At 37.3% G+C, this 23697-nt stretch overlaps 1 protein-coding gene across 1 annotated transcript; it reads left to right on the top strand.

Moving 5' to 3' along the window:
- The first annotated feature begins 908 nt into the window (after window positions 1-908).
- On the top strand, window positions 909-22288 carry LOC129263287 (zinc finger protein 3 homolog). The gene is made up of 7 exons (XM_064101077.1): window positions 909-1359; window positions 7113-8938; window positions 10620-10728; window positions 14057-14199; window positions 15779-15880; window positions 17946-18029; window positions 20632-22288. The coding sequence occupies exons 2-7, from the start codon at window positions 7151-7153 to the stop codon at window positions 20749-20751; spliced, it is 2346 nt and encodes a 781-aa protein (XP_063957147.1). The 5' UTR covers window positions 909-1359; window positions 7113-7150; the 3' UTR covers window positions 20752-22288.
- The last annotated feature ends 1409 nt before the right edge of the window (window positions 22289-23697 follow it).

The following is a 23697-nucleotide window of genomic DNA, read 5'->3' as shown; positions in this document are numbered from 1 at the left end:
TTTACATCCGATTTTGATGAAATTTTCAGTGTTATGCTTGTTGAATTTTTCTCTTTTTATTCAAATCAAGTTTTGTTGGGGTGGACTTGTCCTTTAATCAATCAGTTCCATTATATTGTAGAAATGATAAAGATACACGTAGGATGATAAATAACATTAAAAAAAACAGGACATTGGAGGAAAGGAAGAAGAATGAGAGAGCAAATGAAATAAAAATGAAAATAAAATTAGAAAAAATAAGAAAGGAGGAGGAAGGGAAAGAATGAAAGAAAGAAAGAGAGAGAGAGAGAAAGAGATAAAAATGAAAAAAAAGGAAGGAAAAAATGAATGAATGAAAGAAAGAAAAAGGAAGAAAGGAAAGGAAAGAAAGGAAGATATAAAGAGAAAAAGAAGAGAGAAAAAAGAAAGAAAACAAAAGAGAATGAAAAGAGGAAAAAAGAAAAAAAGGAAAGAAAGGAAGAGAAAGAGAGAAAAAGACAAGGTTTATTCCATGTCACTTATAAAAGACCCGGGGGTGATCAGGGCATCTTCTACACATTCATATACTGTATTAGTTCCATACACGTTCCTTGCTGTAACAAAAAATGTTTCAAAACATGCCCTATATGCTATTATAACCATGAGCTATTTTACAGACTTTGGTATCATCATGGACCTATCATCCAAACCATTCCATCTCCTGACTACTCAAGTACATTCATATATGTATCTATGCATGTATATGGATCCTATGTGTATGTAGCAAGCCCCAAAAGTGAAAGAGGAGTATACCCTATTTGTTTAAATTCCACAAGATAAGAAATGGTCAGAACAGCTGGATCCTAATCCCTCTCTTGCCCCTACTTCCACAAATCTGCTGTCAATCATGGTATCTACTGGCAACGGAGGGTTTCAGCAAGCTCCGCCTTGTGTACACGTTTCGTGTACATTGGTCAAACATGTTGTAGACCCAGATCTGCAGGCTCTAGTAGACCTATGGCTAGTCTGCTATGCAGACTCCTTGAATCAGCTGTGATACACACACTGCAGATGTGGGTCTACAGTTGTAGACTAGGTATACTTTGGTTGTGCATCATGCAAGTACATGGACCTATCCATGATCATGACGTCATGATATGACATCCATCTTGAATTTTCAGTTGACTGAGCGACGAACTGCTTATGCTGTTAAAAATCGGAAGGGGAATCACCTATTTTTTTACCAAGCCAGGCCTCAGTCCTCAGAATATCACGCATCGAATCTGAAGCTGGTGGTTGCTTCTTTTCTCAGTTTTCTGACGTCCAAAAGAAATGAGATCAGAGATAGATCAAGATCTGTTAAAGGCAGCTGAAAATATTCGTCGTCTGTAATTTGTGAAGGTGAGCTTTGCCTGTTGTTGTGACTCAGACACCTCCCCCATTCTCCTCCCACTCCGCTCCCGTGCAATTCCAACACTGCATGCACTGCACTGATGTCAGGCCGCGGCTGAGCTGAGCCCACCCACGGGTACATTACCACCGCCGTGCACTGCCACAGGATAACCACACTCACACGTATTGCGAGGTTAGTATTAGTATACTAACCTCGCACCACGAACCGCGTTTGGCAGTGGATTTCTAACTAGTGCCCGTACTAGTGGGTCGCGTGTGCTGGGATCTCACTTCTTGGGTCCACAACACACGACTTCTAAGTTCTAGTTCTATGGCTTGAATTTTCTGTGCGCGGCGGCATGTAATGAACCCTTGGGTGAGGATAACCACTGGCACGGCACTTGCAATACGTTTATTCGTCTATTGTAAAAATTAGAAATAGATACCTATTTAATGTGAGATAAGCTTTGGATATGAAACTTACCAAACGATATGAAGCCAATTTCAATTCCTCTGTCTTTCTGGTACTTTATATCGATGATTTTTCTTGATGTCGAAGCAGGCATGGGGCCGATTCGCTGGTTCTCTCTATACGCACAGAGAGGGCGCGCGAAATTATTTAATAAACTTGCTTGTTTGCGTCGTTGACGTCAGATCAGCTGTACTGCTGGTTGCGTTCTAGGCGCTCCGCATTTTTTTCGCTGTTCACCGTTATTTTATGATGTAGCGCCATCAGCGATTATACGTGACATGCAACCTGTTGATTTTTTTGGTACGATTTCCTATTATGCGCCGGCGACTTGAATCTTGACTGTTCGATAGGAAAAATTCGCATTTCGATTGTTGTTTGCGTAATTTCCACCGCAGTATTAAGGATCGGACGGAGTAACTGGCTGAGATTTGGAGGTAAGCGTTTAAAATCAAATTTTATAGATACGTTCGTGCTGATTTTTAAAATTAGATTACATTATAAGATTAAGATTCATAACAAAAATGGCCGATCGAGACGGGGGTAGAAGGAGAGAACTTTTCGTTTTTTTGAAGTTCCAGTCTGTGCCTCGATGTCAGGAAACTGCCACTCATTAGACCTTCATCCATATAATCGTGGTAAGTGCATAATTTCTGTTTTCACAATTCATTTGGAGAAATATTTAGACCATAAATCACGCTAGTCCCGTGCAACCGCGTAGCCAGGATTTCATTTTGGAGGGGGCGGTAAATGCACGCGAAGCGTGCCAACACTTACAGAGCGCGCGAAGCGCGCTCCCTAGGGGGTGGGTGCAGGGAGGGGGAGTTTCCCCTTCCCGCGCGAAGCGCGAAGCTTTTGGTGTCTCATAAATTAAAATGAAAATAGGAGCCGTCTCTCTTGTCTCTAGTACCTATATCAGCTCCAATTCAGTTGACTATATTGTGATTTTGAACCTTGTTTTCGAAAGTGATTGTGAACGCACAAAAAAGGAATACAATGGAGGAAATTAAAGTAATAATAACCCCGCGCGAAGCGCGGAAGCTAAAGCGTTTTATCATTTTTTTCAAAGAAAAGGGTTCCAAGAAAAGGGTATTCTCTAAGATATATGGAATACTTCCCTTGGAAAGATCAGATTTGATTACAAACAATTAGCGACAGTGCATATCTTTAATTCGCAAAACAGAGGAGAAGTGTATATGCCGGGAGGACGATATTCCTCCCCGCGCAGAGCAATGAAACTCTGAAATTTTAAAGGGCGGACGTTTCATCAAATGCAGATATCTCTAATACCACATTGGCTCTAATTCAATTGATTATCTAAGATTATTGAACTTCATTACAAGGAAAATAGTGCGCAAAAAGTTGAAACTTCTGTGATTTATTGAAATTATATAAAAAAGGATGCCTAATTTCTTTGACTTATCCTGAAGCGCTTCATTTTGAATGATAAAGAAACTTAATTGTCATTCAAAATTTCAATCTGAGGGCGCAAAACAGGAGATGAATGTGCAGGGAAATGACATGAAGTTTAATAGAATTTGATAAAAAAATATTGTACTTTTTTATTTAATACGACACGAAATTTATACCTTCCTCTTTTTAAATTAGGAACCTGTTTGCCCCAAAATTATGGTTGTTTAGTGATGAGATGAAAAGCGGGAGAATTTGCCTATATGGAGGTGACGGCAGAAATTGATATAAAGATTTTACCTGCCCGGAGCCGACCCGACCAGAAGTTGCGCGATAAATAAAAAAAAAGGTAACTTCATATTTCGGCCTAACCTTACTCTAATTCCATGCCCTAATGTATACATTTGAACTTTAACTGGCAAGAAACACATATAGCTGAGGTGGAAAAACAAGGTTAGAGAAAGGGTGGGGGAAACAATGGAGAACTGCAATATTGTCATTTAACCGCGCGCAGCGCGGAAGCAAAAATAGAAATTTAGAGCAAGAGTGAAGGAGTTTCTCTTTTGAGAAAAAAAATAAAATAAAAAGAAAAAACCCACAAAGCTACCCTTTTCCCTTTCTTCCCTTCGCTTTTCCTTTTCTCCTCTCTTTTTCTCTTCTTTTTTTTTCTTTTTGGGGACGTTTTGGGGGGGGCGACTGCCCCCACCGCCCGCCCCTGGCTACGCGCCTGGTCCCGTGAGTATGGTTGAATACACGGTAAGCCCCTGGGCTCCGGCCCGCTGTGCGGGCCGGAGCTCCCTGGGTTATATCGGCACATGACATTGGGTCGACTAATCGACAAAAATTAGTGTAACACTAACAAATAACAGGGGTGTTGGCTGTTGGCAACAGTGTTGCACTTTGAATTTGCCCAGGATCTAATTCGTCATGCAGTTCAAGAATCAATTTTTTATCAGAAGACAGAAAAAACTGTTACTGTTAGTGTCGCTGTAAATAGAATAGAACTAAAAAGTAACTTACGTTAAAAGTAGAACTTCTAATGTTAGAAGTGGCATGGGCACGCTAAAGCCAAGCCAAAGCCAGAGTGCTTTTTACGTTAAAGTTGAATTAAGAAGGGGGTGAGTTTCCATAAATATAGGTTCTACATACAATATATAGTATATATAAGTTGTTCAAACACATAGCATGTCACAATAATCCTCTGCCTTCTCGATATTTTGCTTTGAAAGTCTATGAAATTAGCCACCTGTCAGAGCCCGAGAGACGAGTGTACAGAAAAGTCACTCGGAGTGTGACGTCACCGGGGGGAATTTAGTATAAGAGGTGCCTGAATGTCATACAGAAATGCTATGCAGAGAGAGAAAGATATTTTACTTTTTTTTTTCAAAGCAACTCAAATCAAACAAATAGGACTGATATGTACAAATCTTTACTTTCCCTGTATAAAAAACAGTATGAATAACCACCATGAACTCTTCAATCATGATGTAAGATAGCAAACAGTGAGTTATTGAATGATATTTTCACTATTTCTCATTTATTTTATCACGATGTTCAATCAAGTGAGTAGCTGGAAAGTAATTCCGGCGGCTAGCTCAGCGCGCGCTGAACGCATAATACTAATACACACAACACCCAGGCATTGAGTGTACTGGTACGGTATGTCGACTTAGTTCATGGCCGTGCAGCGATCCCCTGGCGTTTTTTTCTTCTTTTCTTTTGTCTTTGACTCCACTTTTATATCCTCTGGATCATTTCCACTCATAGCTCATTCCACAGAACAATCTTGAACCAAACGTATAGTATTCTTTCTCGGCCTTCTGAGTTGTTTTCTATATTTAATTACGCTAGGGGTCACCGTCACACATACAAACGCAATTCGGAAGTGAGTTGAAGACAGAAAGATATATAGTAATTAGTATACATCTCTATGGTTGAAGACAACAAGAACGGTACGGTAGCTCGACAGCTAGCTGCGCCTGAGCGGGCGGCCGGTCGGCACAAAGCAATTCCGCAACCAACTGTGTTTTTTTGCAAGAGCCGCGTCACACGCGGATAAATATGTCATAATAACACGTCTGCTACGTTATCGACTGGTGAGAAGATCTCGATCAAATTTCATATTATTCACCTTGAAATTATTCCTTTAGGGTCTATGGTATCATTCTGAGGGAATTCACATATTTGGAATAATAGTACGGCCACAAATATTTTAATCATTTCCTCTTTGCAAGTTCTATGGCTCGCAGATACAACTTCAACTGCAGTTATTCCATATGAAGGAGTACGTGCATAGTACACAAAACGGCACTGCCTTGTTTACCGAATACCCCCCGGTGACGTCACACTCAAAGAACACCCGTCTCGGTAGGCATTGCAGGAGCGAACTCAGGGAAAATGGGTAGGGATAAATCGTTCAAATTCACTATTTTGAAAAAAGAAAATGGGGGGTCGAATCACCTATTAGTGTTTGGGGGGTTGTAAGGTTGCTATTAATGTAAATATCTCAATATTTGGAATCGTCTTCTTAATTCAACTTTAAGCAAACAATGCAAATGGTTTCATATACCGTAAATTTAATGGAAATAATTTCTTCATATTTATTAATCCATCATGTCCATTCATCTTTAGACAGTTGAATAATTCATCTTTTTACATGTTTTTCTTTTCTTTCATCTGTGCAGGTTTTCTAATCTTTTTCCATTTTTGTTTAAGTTGTCACCTCATCAATGATGAATCATATTAAAATCATTGTCATTTCTATTATTTCATATATCTCCTAACAGGGGCAGATCCAGGATTTTCCAAAACGGGGGGCATATTTTCCCGAGAAAAATTTGACAAGCAAAAAAATAAAAATAAATAAAAAGGTCTTCAGTTTCAAAAGGGGGGTTGGGCACACTTTCTGTTTTAACAGCATTTTTACATTACAAATTTTAATTGTGCCTCTCTAAAGGGGGGGGGGCACGGGCTGGCTTTGCCCCCCCCCCCGGATCTGCCAGTGTCTCCTAATAATATGATACTCACTATATACATGTATAGTGAGTGATTGTATTACCGACCGGCCTTGTATTACCGAACGTGCACATCGTACGCATCAGAACATAAATTCATACGCTCAAAATTTTGCAACATCCTTCCAAAGAGAACTTGAATAGAAATTGATGAAAAATGGTCAAGAACACATTTTCAAAGTCTTAATATTCGAACAATAATAAAATATGGTCAAAATAGCTCATATTCATAAGTGTTTTTGTTGTTTCCTCAACTTTTCCCATAGAAAACACACGTTCGGTAATACGATACCTTTTTTCAAGTGACCAAAATATTTCACGTGCGAAGAGGGGTCTGATTAGAAGCTAATATCGTAAAAAGGAAAAACGATTTCGGCAAAATTTTCACATATTTATATTTTGTAGGTAATTGAGTATTTATATGTTAAAAGTTTGGTGAATTTTATGAGAATAATGTGTTTTATATGATTGAATTCATGAAAAGTGTTCGGTAATACGATCCACTACCATACATTGTATATTCTTATACTTGTACATGAATAAGTTTCTTTTTGATTTATTTTTCTCTCTTCTGTATCATATTTTGGGGGTATATATTTTTGTTGATAGTGATACCCACAATTAAAGTGTTTATTTTTTTCCCAATAATGAATATGTTTGTCTTTTTATGATTCATTAATCTGCATTATCTGCTGCCACATTTACAAGGAAATAAATATATAAGAGGTACAGTCAATGAAAAGACCAATGAAAAGAAAAACACGCTCATTGAAAGGTCTGATTATGAATGACGACTTGATAGAACATTAGAACTGTAAATTTTCAAGTTTTCACTCTCACCTCATACATTTTTGTTTGTTCTGTTGTAGGTGTGCAGCTGTCGAGTGTGTCACATTTTGTGAAGAGCATGGCAAGCACAAACAATCAGTCCATCTTTGGGAGTCATGTTGAAACGACGTTGTTTCTGGCTGCAATACATCGCTGCAAAATATGCAACTTCTACTCAGCAGACAGTGGGGAGATTGGCGACCATGTAAAGAACATCCACATCAGAGGGACTGGCGAGGAAGGGGAGCAAACCAGAATTCCTGAAGGGCCTCTCGAGCAACGCAACTCCGAGACACCGTTCAAAACTGTATTGAATGAAATACAGAACTTGCAGTGTTTGAAATCTTTTCCGAAAGACCAGTTTGTATTGAAGCATTTATCTGGTTCGCAAAGGAGCGATGACTGTGGCGTGCAGCAACCAACAGCCATCGATCAGGATCAAAGTGCAGAAGATGTTGGTCGGTCTGATTCTAAAGTGAATCTTGGTAAATTCTACCAGTTTCTGATTGCTGAAAGCAAATTATGCCGAAGGGAACAATCTCCAATGGAGACGGCTGATCAGACAACAGGTGATGTGAGGCAACAGGTTATCACACAAGCTTCACCAACAAAATCTTTAGGTGATAAGGAAAAGTTGACCAAAGGAATACCTGACAAAGAGTGTTTGAAGGAATCAAACACCACTCATAAAGGAAAGGAGAATGATTCTTCTATTTCAGAATCTAGCTTGAAATTTGATTTCAACAGAGCCTATTTATCTATGCTTGCTGCAGCTAATGTAAAAAGCAGCAAGGCAAAGGAGAAAAGTAAAGAGAAACGACAAGGTAGGGTATTAGATGAGCCAAGTGCTGACAAGACACAGCCATTAGATGAAGATGTCATCAAGGAATCGGATTCTGGATCCAGCATGGACCCTACGCAAGATTTGCCTCAGCCTCAAGGTCATCAATCAGATGCTGCAGCAGTGTCCGAGATGGAAAATGTGGGCTGTTCAAGGGAAGCGAAGGACCCTCAGGACAACGAGAGTATAGACACTAACTTTGATTCATTACCTGGAACTTCCACAGAGGAAAACATGGAAACGTCATCATTGGACAAAGATCAAGGACAGATGCAGGAAGGGGCCCAACCGACACCCTTGTTGACGCTGGATGGTTCTAAGCAGTTTGGTGTAGACTTCCAGGCGATAGCTCAAAGAGCTTCACAGACTAACCCTGAAGCCACTACCATCACGGTAGTACAGCACACTGGTGGCAATCGTCCACCAATGACAATCCACTTTAAGAAAAGCCATAAAAGTGAGGCTATCATCCCCACTGGAGAATCCCTAGGGATTGAATCTCCTTTCTTGCGCAAGAACTATGTCGGTTCTAAGATATTCGCCTGCAAGGAGTGCCATGCCCGGTACAAGACGGCAAACGAGCTGGAGCGGCATGTCGTCAAGAAACACCAGAAGCAAAAGAGCTTCCTCTGTGAGATTTGTGGCGATGCTCTTGCAACTCGCGGCGGGATGAAAATCCACATGGAACGCAAGCACACAGAGATTAAGTTCCAAACGTGCGACATCTGTGACTACACAACGCGATCAACCACAAGACTTAAAACTCATATCAAGAAGCACAACAAGGAAACATCAGAGTTCTTATGTAAGCCATGCAAGAAGAGTTTTGTCTCTGCATCTAAGCTTCGCCAGCATGAGCAGTCACCGATGCACAAGAACTCTGTAGACCCTATTATCTGTGAGCATTGTGGGTATGTGACCAAGAAGAGGGATAACTTCCTGGTTCATCTTCGGAAGCATACTGGTGAGAAGCCGTATAAATGTAGTCATTGTGACTACGCCTCTGCTGATGGAAGCACACTCAAGGTAAAGTAGACTTGAATTAATTGTACTCCAGGGCCCCATCTTACAAAGAATTGCGATTGATCTGATCAAACTCAACTATGGAAAGCCAGCAACGCCCACATCTAAAAATACATGTTTGTTCAAAAATATTTCAAGATATGATGAATTTTCATAAATTCATTGATTTGTTTACAATTTGGTGTGTTTGCCTTTGTTTCAAAGGACATTTTGCAAATTTCCTGTAGAAAAAATTGCAACACTGATGGATTTCCATAGACTTTTGATTGATTGGATCAATTGTAACACTTTGTAAGACGGGGCCCAGGGCTCCGTAACACAAAGGTTTGTGATGAATTGCAAATATGAAAGAACCACACTGACTGGTTCCCGGTCAGTATTTCAAATAGAGCGTGCATGCAACGATGATCTTGATTGGTCATTGGTATTTAGGGATTGATTGCAAACCTTTATGTTACGGAGCCCAGCACCTTTTTGTAACACGACCCCAGGATCATCTCCAGTCATTTGGTCTAATTATCACTTTATTATAGCTTATTTACCATTTTGTCTAATATTCAGTCAGGCCACATTAATTTTCTTAATCTTATTATGCAATTATTACTATAGACAAAGTGACATGAAATGAAAGTTGGCTGCTACACAACACTGTTTGAGGTTTTGGTTGACTGCAAACACATCACTATTTTAACTGGGCTATTTCAGACAAGGATATATGGGGGGGGGGGGCTCAATTTGACCCCCCTTTAGATCTCGGCCGCTGATTGTGCATTTGCCACGAAAATTTGCACATGCGTAGAGCCAGATTTTAAACTACAAGACTGTTAGTAAAATTTTCAAAAAATTAATTGTTTATATTTCTTTATTAATTAATTATGCAAATATGAAATTTGCCTTAAATCATAACTCACTTTATATAGCTAGTAGAATGCTAATATTTGGTGAGAGTATCAATTCTTACATTTTTCACAAATACCAAAAAAAAATGCCAAAAAAGTAATTAATTTCTTATGTATTTTCTTGTTTTAAAATACTTATAATGTATTTCCTTGTTTTTTCGAACCTTTGTTTTTTATCGTTTTTTTCAGATGAACTTTGTCGGGGACCCTTTTGCGATCATAAGCAGCATAAAAATAAATTCATTTAAACCAACAAAAGTAAAAATAATCATACATTTATGATTTTTGGTTGATTTGCATTGACTTTGTCTTTGTTTACGGAATCACGTTTTTGAGCAATTTTGGGTCTGATATGCATTGTTGGGTTATTTTGGAACTGCGTATCTGGGCGTCGCAATTACAAATTTGGTCTCAAAAGATGCGCGAGACATGAAAGTAAAAAGTCAGCGAGCAGCACAGTAAAAAAAAAAATCGCACAACGGCGTAGTAACAAAATTTGTTGAGGGGGGATCAAATTGACCCCCCTAGTTATTAAAATAAGGATTAAACAAATCCATATTAAATAGAAACTAGTTTAGAAGGTATCACAAATGATAATTGTTTGATAGAATCGAAAATAGCAAAATATTCAATACTTTTTTATTTTTAAGTTTTTAGCTGGTGGCAATGAACTCTATACTGACTGAGCTTTGTGTTATAAAGTGTGTATTTCATTATTCATCAGTTGTTAATCAATTAATCAAATTAATTGTTTCTTTTTCTATTTTTTTTAAAATCCATTGAAGCGCCATGTGATGGCTGTCCACTCTACCATCCGTCCTTTTCGCTGCTCCCAATGCCAGTTCTCTTGTGTAGACAAGAAAGGCCTCAGGATACACATGCGAAAACATACAGGTAAGAAACTCTTTTCGCTGCTCCCAGTGTTTTCTTGTGTGGATAGGAAATGCTGTAAGGGTATGTGAAACAATATGAATAATACAGGTATAGTGTTGTAAGCAGGGGCAGTGCCAGGATGTGTTGATGGGGGAGGGGGGGGGGGGGGGAGAGGGGGGGGGGGCGACTCGTGTGATGTCATATCTTTTCTCAGTTGAATAAACGATAATACAACTTCAGACCTCTCAATTTTACTCTCTGCATGTAGCTACTTTCTTCCATTTTCTTTAACCATTTTTTCTTTTTTTTTCACAACTTAAAAAAAATACAAGGGGGGTGGATGCCTGATCCCTTGTTTAAGACATTTGCCAAAGCTGTATTACAGATGGAAAAGACAAGAAGACACAAGCCTTTGGTAATTTCTTATAATTTTCCCATGGTTTTCTGAAGTCCTTGCCTTTAAAAAAAAGATATCCAGGGGCCTGTTGCAGATAGAGTTGCTTAAACGCAGGTCAAAATATTAAGCGAAAGTCCCGAATACAGGGCTTCCATTTAATCGCAACTCTTTCTGCAACGGGCCCCAGCTGTGACATATTTTAAAAACATGATTTCTCAATCCTACTGTAACATGACCGTTTGTACACACAGTCTCCTATGCTCTCCTGTAAATTCAATCTCCCAAGCTCTCCTATCTTTAATTAAACTAAAATTATTAAACTGAAGATAGGGTGAACACAGAATAAATTAGAACTTAACACGATGAAGTCCAGATCAGCACTGACTTTACTTTCCAATCTAATCTTCTGGGAAGTTCTGCCAATGTACCCACATTGGATAATCATAGAAATCAACCAATCAAATACAAGGAAAATGGTATGAACTATAAAATGAACTAACCCTATTAAAAATAAGAACCAATCAGAGAATAGAGAAGGGTGATCATGAGTTAAACTGAATCCTAATGAGAATTAAACAATAGGACCATGTGGAGTGGAAAGCTAATGGAAAACCAGGAAGCATAACTGAGGGGAAACTGAATGAAAGAATGAAATGTAATGAACCTGTGTTGCTATGTGAGATGTATTGTGGAGATGGAATGAAAGATGAGATTATGACAATGTATGTGGATTGTGAGGATGGAAAGAAGGATGAGATGAGTTGGAATGGAAATAAACAAGTTGAATGTAAACAATAAAGTATGGAAAGCCAAATGTAAGAGTACAGATTAAATAAACCTAGCAAAATTTACTGTTACATAAGATTCCCTCTTCATTAAAAATGTCCTCATTTTTCAATATACACTCAAAGTTTTTTAAGTTTCGATTCATGTTTTCTTTCTGAACTTTTATCTTTCTAGCATGAATTTTTTTTTAACAGGCCAAAAAATCAAGAGGATAAAAAAATAATGAAGGAACCTTGAATTTCAACTCTTCACAGTAATATCAATAAGCCATTACTTTTGCAACAATCGGCAGAACTGCCAAATGTCCAAACCCAATCTATGTAATTAATACTTTCTTTTATAGCGGTCGTCCCTAAACAGACGATTTCAAAGAATGAAAAAAAATAAATTATATTTGGACTTCAATATTTCTTTCGAAGAGAAATAAGAATTATTCAAATCAGTATTAACTATTACCAATGGCCATCTGACTGTTAGTTGCAAAAGCACAAATAGTATACATGTATAGACAGCATATTGTTGTTGCATGAGTATTTTCGAATATACAATTAGTTTTCTTCATTTTTTTTTCCAAACTTAATTTATTTCTTGCGATATTTGTGAATTTAAATAAAATATCACATTTTTTTCTTTACATATATTCTTTTTTTTTTTAATATTGAAAACCAATATCCTTAAAAAGCTATGCTTGTCCAAAAGGAAAAAAAAATATACAACAAACTGCCGTAAGCGAAAATGGATCATGCATCAACAAACAAATTACCAACTTTGCAACCAATCTAAGTTTTATGTCGTGAACATTTTGTCCTTGCTTTTTTTTCTTTAAGATTCAAATTGTCTTAACAAAATCGATTTCCATTCCATTTTCCAAACATACTGTTTCGTGTTTGATGGAATAGAGATAAAATCTTCTTCTTTTTGTTTCATTATATTTCCAAAATCAAGTATCCATATTTGATATACAACAAAAATAGTTATTTGCTTTTTTTTGTGTGTAAAATCAAGTTAATCAATAGTATGGCTAGTTGCAAAAATAATATTTTCAAGAATATTCACATAAATATGTACTATAAATTCTGCAACTGAATACTTTCTAAGTTTCTAGATCAAGATTTGAATTCTTCTGGTACGAAACAATCCAATCTTCAATATCAATATCATTGCATTTTTTTTTCCGAGAGTGACAGAGTAAATTTTCATGAAATCTACATTACAATCAAAAGTATTGCCAAACAATCTTCTTTCCTTTGATTTGAAGATATTTTTTTAACCAATTGTTTTGCCACTTTCATATAGATATTATCTCAGAGGACATTAATGCATATATCATTCAAGGAAAACTCTAGAAAACTCCTTTTGCATTCAAAATTTGCCAAGATCTTTTTTTTTTCTTTTTTTTTTCTGGTTTAAAGAAATAAAATCTTGAAATGCAGTATTAACACATTCCTGGAGGGTAAATACAGTGCAGTCAAAATTGCATTACAATCATGAAATCCCACCGCTGCCACCAGTTGTAACATGACCGTTTGTACACTCAGTCTCCTATGCTCTCCTGTAAATTCAATCTCCCAAGCTCTCCTATCTTTAATTAAACTAAAATTATTAAACTGAAGATAGGGTGAACACAGAATAAATTAGAACTTAACACGATGAAGTCCAGATCAGCACTGACTTTACTTTCCAATCTAATCTTCTGGGAAGTTCTGCCAATGTACCCACATTGGATAATCATAGAAATCAACCAATCAAATACAAGGAAAATGGTATGAACTATAAAATGAACTAACCCTATTTAAAAATAAGAACCAATCAGAGAATAGAGAAGGGTGATCATGAGTTAAACTGAATCCTAATGAGAATTAAACAATAGGACCATGTGGAGTGGAAAGCTAATGGAAAACCAGGAAGCATGACTGAGGGGAAACTGAATGAAGGAATGAAATGTAATGAACCTGTGTTGCTATGTGAGATGTATTGTGGAGATGGAATGAAAGATGAGATTATGACAATGTATGTGGATTGTGAGGATGGAAAGAAGGATGAGATGAGTTGGAATGGAAATAAACAAGTTGAATGTAAACAATAAAGTATGGAAAGCCAAATGTAAGAGTACAGATTAAATAAATAAACCTAGCAAAATTTACTGTTACACTACCTTATCTACAGGTGAGAGACCATTTACATGTGATCTTTGTCCGTATGCTGCCAAACGAAGTGGCGCCCTCAACATCCATCGAAGGACACACTTACATGAAAAGACATCTGTATCCAGTTCTAACGATGGTTTAACTGCTGATGGCGCTGCAGAGGTATGTGAACTTTGACCTTGGTGTCACCACTTTGTCACCTGTCTTCATCTCACTCACTTTCTCTCTCACTGCTCCCTTGCTCCCCCCTCTTTCTTTCTCTCTGTCCCTCCCTACACTCTTTCTCCCCCTATGTTACCTTCTCACTCTCTCTGCTATCAGTGTACCACCGCCAGTTCAAATAAAGGTTCCAATTGGTATTTAAAATAATAGTGATGTCCTTGTATATTAATGGTGCCCAGAAGAAGAGGAAAAGCCCTTTAAAGGGGCCTACCATTGACGAAGCCTGGGGATTTGACCGAACTGGTGATCGTTATTTACTTTGCGTTGTCGCAGTTTTCAACAACCCCAATTCCTATAGACTCTTAGCAGGTCTCTTGATTGCTAGATCAAAACAAATATCCTCTCGGCCATTACACGGCAAAACGATGTATCTGCAAAATGCACATTCTTAGAAAAAAATCACTTTGAAGTTACAGCTTTTGTCTTTCTTCAAAAGAAAATTTCCCAATGTTGAATTTAGTTAGATTTATAAGAATGTCATTGAATTCATCTTCCTTAACAATTTTCATAACATTTAACTTTTGTTTTTCATCAAAATAACTGTTTTTATGTAGATACAGCATATAGCCAAAATATTCAACTGTCCACATTAGTCCTACGTTTATGGCAAAATGATGTATCTGCAGATACATCATACAATTCCTACAGCGATATCATGGCAATAATGTGTATCTGCAGATACATCGATTATAGTTTCTTGAATCTCGAGATTAATCGTGAAGAGGGCCGATCGGGCTAAAATCTCGAGATTAAGCAAATTCGGGCAGGTGGAGTACCGCCTTTTGACTCAATTACTTGGATCAATTATTACATATAGACTTTCACATCCTACTTGGTACCCATTTAACACCTGGATGGATAGTGCCATCTGTGGAGTGGCACCAATGGACGCTAGGCTGTGTTTGGGTACAAACACATGACCTGTTATTTACAAGGCACAAGTCAAAACCACTGCACCATCATGTTCTACCAGTGACATGACATTGCTCATGCGACAATTACTCAGGGCTTTATTTCATTTAAGATATAGTTCCGTATTCTGAAGTCAGGTTTAACTTAGACCATGGTCTAACTCTGTGCTAAAATTATGGGAAGCCAAAAGTGTCAATTTTTTTTTAAATTATATGTTTCTTATGTTTACTGTGCTCTTTCCTGATTCATCAATGGTTAAGGCAATCACCTATACTTCCCAGACAATTATGAATGATTTTAGAGCCAAATGAGCTGCATTATGATATCTCTACTTTTAGTGATTTATGTAACAATTGGCTATCCATACTTTAACCACAACTTTAAACCTGAGTTTAAGTTAGACCTGACTTCAGAATACAGGCCATAGGGTCAGGGTTGCAATATAGGTTTTTATTTTAGGTTCAGGGTTGGTTTAGGATAGGGAATAGTGTTAAATCCAGGGTTGAAGTTGGCGATTCCATTTAGTATGTGGAATTCACAGCAGAGCATTTGTTGCCAGAGCAATCGTTCCACTAAGTTTATTTTCTACCCATGTATTTTATCTCAGGTTGCTTCCTACGTTGATATCAGCCACGCTCCTTCCGGACAAGTGCCTTCCGTGTCATCCATTATTGTGACTAGAAGCTATTCATCTCAGAGGCCTGCTCAGGTAAGGAAATGTTGGTTTATATGTGAGAATGAATTATACAGAGTATCCCACAAAAAAAGGAAACTCTTTTATCAGGAATATATCCTTGGCAGTCTTCCAAATTGTCGTATCACACATACGACAGTGCAAACCCATTTCAGAGAAATCGACTTCAAAGTTTACTATAATTTTCACACTTAGTTCCCCAGCCTTACAAAATATTCATTGCTAGAAAAATACATGGTTCAAAAGACCAAGACAATTGCTTGACATTGGTATCCTTATTTAACACAAAACCAAGGATCAGAGAAAATACCGAAAAAGAGCTCCATGCTTGTAATTTCGGTTTGAGCGGTATAGATTTCCCCTGTACAAAAACGCCATAGGGGATACAACAACCCTGACCGCGATTTCAATGCGTGTGGTTAGTCAAAAGGTTTTATCGCTTTTCACGTGCAAAGTCGATGCAGTGTCGATGGCTGCGTACAACGGTTTGGCTGACCGCGCGCATTGAAATCGCAGTCAGTCAAAACATCGTATCGCTCTGCTACAGTACACATTTTCAATGGGATTTGCACATTTTTTGTATGTCATCGCCGTGAAAATCCCCTCATATCTCAGAAACTAAAATAAATTGCTGCCTATAAATTTTGTTATGAATAGAATAGGACTTGTACTTTCATTTTCTGCAAAAATCTCAAAATCGATTTTTTAAAACCAAATTTGACTTGAGATGACAGTTCGGATGAACGCCGACGATATATCAAAATAATCAAATATATTTTGGTTTCAAATTTGGCATTAACAGAATGAGTGTAATTCCTTTCTTTGGTTTGAGATCATACAGTGGATTGGTCACACATGGTAGTCGATTAAAGCTTATAGTAAATAATAATTGGGACGTAACAGAAACGATTTGTGCATGAATTTACATTTCAGTTTGCATCCATGAATAAGTGTATGGACAATATACAGTGCGTATCAAAAAAAGTTTACACTTTGAAAAAGGTGTGGGAATTAAAAAATATACAACGTGTGGATAATATTTTCACATACAATCTTGGGTTTGGGTCTCATCTATCCAATGAAAGTAAAAGTTTTGACAGAATGTTACACTTGAGTGAGCACTGTCCATTTCTGTAAAGCTCGCAGAAATCTGTTTGGGCAGAAATTATCGTTTTCACGGTTTGTTAAAGGGAAAGGGCGAAATCAAACTTACCCTGTGAAATATTTCTCTTACATTTCCCTTGCATTTTTAGTCAACTGAAATAAAACGGATTCATTCAAGCATTTTGTAACACTTTTGCCACCCAAATTGAAATTTCAACACTTAGTAAGCACAACCTTTACTACCCTTTTTGTGCCAGCTGGATCTGAGGACATTACTGAATCTGAACAAAAGTTTATATCAGACATCTCCAGCATTTTTTTACTAAGTCTTTATCATTTAAAGTGGGTTTATATTTCATTTTTCATTCAATACTTGTTCTCCACACTTTTCCCAAGCTTGACAATGATTAACAAAATGAAAATCAAGCCTAAATTAAGCCATTTCATGTAAATCACAGCTCAGTGTAAAGCAAATATTGTCACAATGGCCTCGGTGTGTGGGGGAGTGGGGTGGGGTGCAATGCACTCTTCGAAGTGTTTTGGGTATGCAAACAAGTTAAAAAAGGGTAAATATATCTTCAAATCAATTTTACTAGCTAAATTCCACGTGTTCTTCATGATTAAGGTCTACTTTTATTCGCATAACTATTTCAAAGTTCTGCGCAAATCATTTTTCACTAACTTTTCAAAAGTTAGTGGTGCTCACTCAAACGGAAATATTTTTTGACAGTTACATCGTCATTTGCTTAAATGGATCTGTACCAATGTGTAAATGTGGAAAAATCTTCAGGATATTACATATGTATAATTTTACAGGGTTTTTTCTAAGTGTAAACTTTTTTTTTATACGCACTGTAGAATATGATAAGTACCTAGGCTAGGTACATGCAATCTAAAATGTGCAGTGTGCAATTAAAGATTCAAATATTTTAATTATTATAATTACAAAGATCTACTCTAATAATTTTTTCTTTAGCCTTCATCTACAACCAGTGCTACCGCCATACCTCCTGGCCACCAGGGAATATCAAACATTCACTCTTCTGCTGCTCCTGGGCAGGTATGTTGAATTATGTACAGTAAATCATTACATGCTCAAAGTTGGCAACATAATGGAAACAGCAAAAATCACTGATCAAAGATGCAAATTGGCAACTTTTCTTTGGAATTCTTACTATTATCATACATTTGAACAGTTGGTTTGTCCACACGTATGAAATTGAATGTGAAATAAATGGTTATTGCCAATTCTCGCTACCCCAAATAGGAACAAAAATCTCATAATGCGCGAGACGAGATAATTTTCACTCCGTCGGGTCGTCATCACCACTTCCGGTTAAGAGTCATGCTCGCGCGGGGTTCGCGATTCTGAGTTTTCCACCACGCTGAAATCGATGCCAATCAGCGTAATATGTACAGATTATAATACTTTTTATTTAATTTGGTCAGTTTTTATTCCATTTGAATTATAAATAAAAAAAAAAAATATATTTCACGTGAAAATAATTTTTATTCCTGTTTTTATTTGGTTATAAAAAATTAAACAAAAAATGAATATCTTAAAACTTTGCATTTAGCGACCGGCCTGACACCACGATCGTATTCGACTAGACGCTAAATATATACAGCATTCATTCCGTTCAATTTTTAGTCGACCACAAAATGGATAAAAAATCAGTTTCGGAACTTAAAAAAATCTTAACTGACAGAGGAATACCTTGCAATGGAAAGCGTCGGGCAGAATTAGTGACTTTAGCAGAAAAGGCCGTTAAACTGTATCGTGAAAGAGAGGGTTGTGATCACGAACTTTCCGAGCGAAAGCGACGTTGTGTTGTAGTGCATGACGGCACTGTTGATCTGAATGGCAAAACAGTGCATTGGACTTCCGAACAGGAAGTTGTAATACCGAAAAAGCTATCCCATAATGCAATGCGTGTTACAGGGATTTTCCCGGATCTCGGCGAAATCGCTATTTGGGGTAGTGAGAATTTGAGGAACAAATTAATATTAACTTGAGCTTATGAAACCTCTGTAACTTTTTTATGTGTTAAATTAAGAAAGTCTGGCTGACTGCAGTTGGTAACCATGGGGATGTTTCATGAAACATGATTTTTACTGATAACTGTTATAAGCTACTGATATCTTAGCATCTGATTGGCCCTTCTGGAATTTGTCAGTCAAAATTACTGGGAGGATTCTTCATGAAACACTCCTCTGTTGTCATCTATGTGACATGAATTATTTTGTCTGGACCATGGGCATAGATATGAACATGTGTACAGGGTATTTTAAAGTGCAACCATGGTCACCAAGAATGCTTATAGCATCTCCAATTATCATTTTATTAAACAACATTTATTGATAAATAAGGAGAAAAAAATAAGCCCAGGTTACCTGTTCATATGAACATGATAGAGGGCAACATGAAATGAATACAGTATGGAAATATATACAGAAACAAACATAAAATAGGAGATAGGCACATATCAAATTTGTCTGATTTGAATTATACCAAAGTAAAGAGTAGGGGGGAGGGGAAGGAGGAGGTATGCTACATGTGCCTCATTTATTATGTAAGATAAAACAAGCACAGTTTATTAAATACCTTGTTCCGTTGCTTGAGGGGATAGATGCCGTGACCGGGGATTGAACCCTGGACCTTCATGTGTCCAGTCAGATGCCTAAGACCACTCGGCCACAGCACCCCACTGTGTGGTGATATACTATTCATGTGAAGCGGATGTGCCCCCTCCTCTCTAAACAATAATTTTGCTGTTCAAATCTCAAATTTTTCTTATGGTATGGATGAGGTGAAACAAAAGAATAAACGCCATGTTTGGGATTTGGGTAGTCTGCAAACACAAACTCATATTTGACACTTTAACCAATAACAGGTCTAGAGTAAAGACTAGACTCCAAAGACTCTGTCTGTGTCAAATAATATGCGAATTGCGAAAAATAAGGGTCTGTGCCTACAGACTATGCTCGGGCTACCTGTAACTAGTCTGCAGAGACAGACCCTTGGTTTTCGCAATTTACATAGTACATAATGCAGAGTCTGAAGTAGTAAGACTAGATTCACTATGTAAGTACTGTGGCTGGGTCTATACAGACATAGGCCCGATTTCACAAAGGTGGTTGTTAAACCATATAGGTTGAACCAATGGTTTATGCAGATTTCCTGTATAAATTAACGGTAGGCTTATTTACAGCGTATATTAAAAAATTCCAATGCTGATGCGCGTTTTGTCACAGTGCGCCAAATTGACGCCTGTTGCCATGGTTAAGTATGCTATTTTATTCATGAGTCCACTGTTGAAGAGTAGACTCATTAATTCAAAGCAGTGGACTCATGAATAAAATAGCGTGGATAACCACGGCAACAGGCGTCAACTTGGCGTACTGTGACAAAAGCATGCATCGATCAGCATGTGACATTTTTTAATATACGCGGTAAATAAGCGTAATCTATAAGGAAATCTGCATAAACCATGGGTTCAACTGATGGTTTTAAAAACCACCTTCGTGAATTCGGGCCACAGAGTTTGGTATCTAGTCTTCACTCCAGACATGGTATAATTGGTTAAAGTGTGAAATATGAGTCTGTGCTTGCAGCCTAATTGTAACAAGGTTTCTCTTCCCCCCTCTCTCTCTCCATACAGATTTCAACACAGGTCATCAGTTCCCAAGGAGACCAATCAGTTATCAGTTATCTCTATGGCAACCTGTGTCACAATGTCAAGGGTCAAGGTCAAAGTCAAGAACCATTGAGCAAAGTTTAACAGAACAGTTGCAATCAAACACATCTTCAGAAAGCAAATACATCTTAATTTTTATGCGATAAGGGCCCTGTTGCAGAAAGATTTGCGTTTAAATGCAAGTCAGAGAATCAAATGCAAGTCTAAAATACGCTCTTATTGGTTGAGAATCAAGTTGTGATTGAATTTTGAAGTTGCACTTGATTGCATCTCTTTGGAACCTGATTTGATTTTATTGGAAGCATTTCAACGCAGTTCTTTCTGCAACGGACGTATGATGTAAATTTTGCGGAGAGGTGCAATAATAGTTCAGTGGTCATATATCTACCTGCCATTACTTCAGGACCTGGGTCCCGTCTTACAAAGAGCTACAATTGATGCGATCAACCTCAACTGTATGGAAATCTATCAATGTAATAATTTTTTCTACAGCCTCAGGGAATTTACACAATGTCCTATGTTAAGAAGAGAAGCATACAGAATTGTCAAGAAAACAATGAATGTATGATGGGGGGACTTAAAGCTATGCACTTTTTTTTCAAACCATAAAAACTATGCCAATATTTAAAACTTTAACAGATTATATTTCACTCATTTGTAATAAATATTCTAAAGATCCTAAACCAAGAAGAAAATATCACAAAACTCACTGATACGAAAATCCTGATGTGTTTTCCGAACACCTCTTGACTTCGCCGCCTGATTTGGAAGGGGTCCTAGAGCTACGCACTTGATTTATCGTGCAAAGAAAAAGTATTTCCTGTGCCTCAATTTCTAAAATTTGTCCGTATTATAGGAATATATGAAATTAAATTGAATATTATTCCAAAATTCCAAAAATTTGTTGGTTTTCTCTGCATTCAAGGTTTTATTGCAGCCTCTGGAGAAAAATTGAATAGGGATCGTTCGTCACTCTGCAGTCACAGCTTCACACACAGAGCTAGAGTGCGCATTTATTTTGCCATTGAAATTGTGTGCGCAATGGAGTGGTGCATAGCTTTAGGACCCGCGTAGCTTTAGGACTCCCTACCATACAACATATCTATGTTTATATGTTGACATTGCTGGCTCTCAATAGTTGCAGTTGATCGGATCAATTGTAACTCATTGTAAGACGGGGCCCTGGTTTCATAACAAATGTCATCAATTGTAAAGTATTAGATTCTGTTGTAAGCTACTGAAATGATACTCTCTGATTGGTTGACAGTACTGTCAATGAAAGCAAGCCTTATGAAACATGCCCAATTCTCAGGTATTTTTGCCTAATTTGTTGTTATACACTGTTACAAAACATTCACAATTATTATATGAAATTGCATAATACACACACATATATATATATATATAATTTGTCATGTGTTGATTAATAGAGCATATCTATATGGTGTTATAATTTTTATTGATTGATTGATTTTATTTTATTTCTGCATTCAAGATAAATATGCAACATAACATCTAGGTGATACATTTAAGTTTTACAAAACAATGAAGCAATTGTCATAATAAAGCAATGAAAAATGTATATCAACAAGAAGCAATATTCAATTAAAAGAAAATAACAGTTTAACCATTATTAAACTGGGGGGGGGGGTCAATTTGACCCCCACCTTGACAAATTTCATCACTACGCCGTCGCGCAAAGTTTTTTGATTGCGCCGCTCACTGCCTTTTTACTATGAAGTCTTGCGCATCTTTTGAGACCAAAATTCTGACGCGGTTCTGAAATTATGCAACATTTTGTAAGTGCATGTCAGACCCAAAATTGCTCAAAAACGTGATTCCGTGTACAAAGTCAATGCAAATTGTGTTTTTCAACCAAAAATCATAGATGTAGGATTATTTTTACTTTTGTTGGTTTAAATGGATTTATTTATGCTATCTATGATCGCAGAAGGGTCCCCGACAAAGTTCATTGGAAAAAACAATAAAAAACAAAGGTTTGAAAAAACAGAGATCTACATAAGAATTTAAAAAACAATTAAATACATAAGAAATTAATTATATTTTTGCAATTGTTTTGTAGATATTTGTTAGATATGTAATAATTGGTACTCCAACCAAAAATTAGCATTCTACTAGCTATATAAATTGAGTTAAAGGCAAAAACATACACAAAAAACAAAATTTAGGGCAAATTTCATAGGATTATTTGCATAATTAATTAATTAAAAACATAAAGAATGAATTTTTTAAAAATTCTACCATACAGTCTTGTAGTTTACATCCGGCTCTATGCGCGTGCAAATTTTCGCGGCGATCGCGCGATCAGCGACCGAGATCTGAGGGGGGGTCAAATTGACCCCCCCCCCCCCCAGTATATACTGGTCTGAAATAGCCCAGTTAAGATAGGGTTAAACGAATGCAGGAGACCGCCATCGTGAGCGGTTAAGCTTGAAAATGATGGCGGCCTCGTAAAAATGGTACATAAATTTCTTTCTTCATTGATCAAGTGGGTGCAATGCAGGTGCAGGTGAAATAAATCATTTTATATTCATTTTAGGCAGATAGTATTTTTGTCCGGGATTGAAAATCAAAATCACCATTCTAGGTTCTGTTGTTAGAATTGGAAACTTGGTTTTAAATCACAGGAAAACTATATTTTTTTGCACCCCTTCCCCCAAAGCTTTGAACATGAGCCGTATTAATTGGCCCAAACTGAGTTTATGTTTATGACAAAATGAATCATTTTATCTATTTATAGTTTTAATATCGGCTTGCATGGGCCACTTTGTAAGGCCTGATGTGCCACGTGATTCATAAGTCGCTAATTGAGAAGCTGTATACTTAGACCTGGCTTAAGAAAACTCTTCTAATCCATTGTTTATCCAAGGTGAACTATCATTGCATTGGTAAATGAAATGATTACCACTTACCAGCATTTATATGTCGAGCTTTTAGGGTTTTGTGATATTAGTGAATACTTGACTACCATTTAAAAGAAGGAATTAAGACCACCCTTCAGTCCCTAAT

Source organism: Lytechinus pictus, chromosome 6 (assembly GCF_037042905.1).
Source record: "Lytechinus pictus isolate F3 Inbred chromosome 6, Lp3.0, whole genome shotgun sequence".
NCBI lineage: Eukaryota > Metazoa > Echinodermata > Echinoidea > Temnopleuroida > Toxopneustidae > Lytechinus > Lytechinus pictus.
The sequence above is the reverse complement of the archived record's forward strand: the minus strand, read 5'-3'. Positions and strand labels throughout refer to the sequence as shown.

What these genes read in the sequence shown, in the direction of transcription:
- LOC129263287 (XM_064101077.1), top strand. Translation starts at nt 7,151, where the DNA reads ATGGCAAGCACAAACAATCAGTCCATCTTTGGGAGTCATGTTGAAACG. An exon ending in CTGATGGAAGCACACTCAAG is followed by an intron (nt 8,939 to 10,619) that starts GTAAAGTAGACT and finishes AATCCATTGAAG; the next exon opens with CGCCATGTGATGGCTGTCCA. An exon ending in CTTCTGCTGCTCCTGGGCAG is followed by an intron (nt 18,030 to 20,631) that starts GTATGTTGAATT and finishes CTCTCCATACAG; the next exon opens with ATTTCAACACAGGTCATCAG.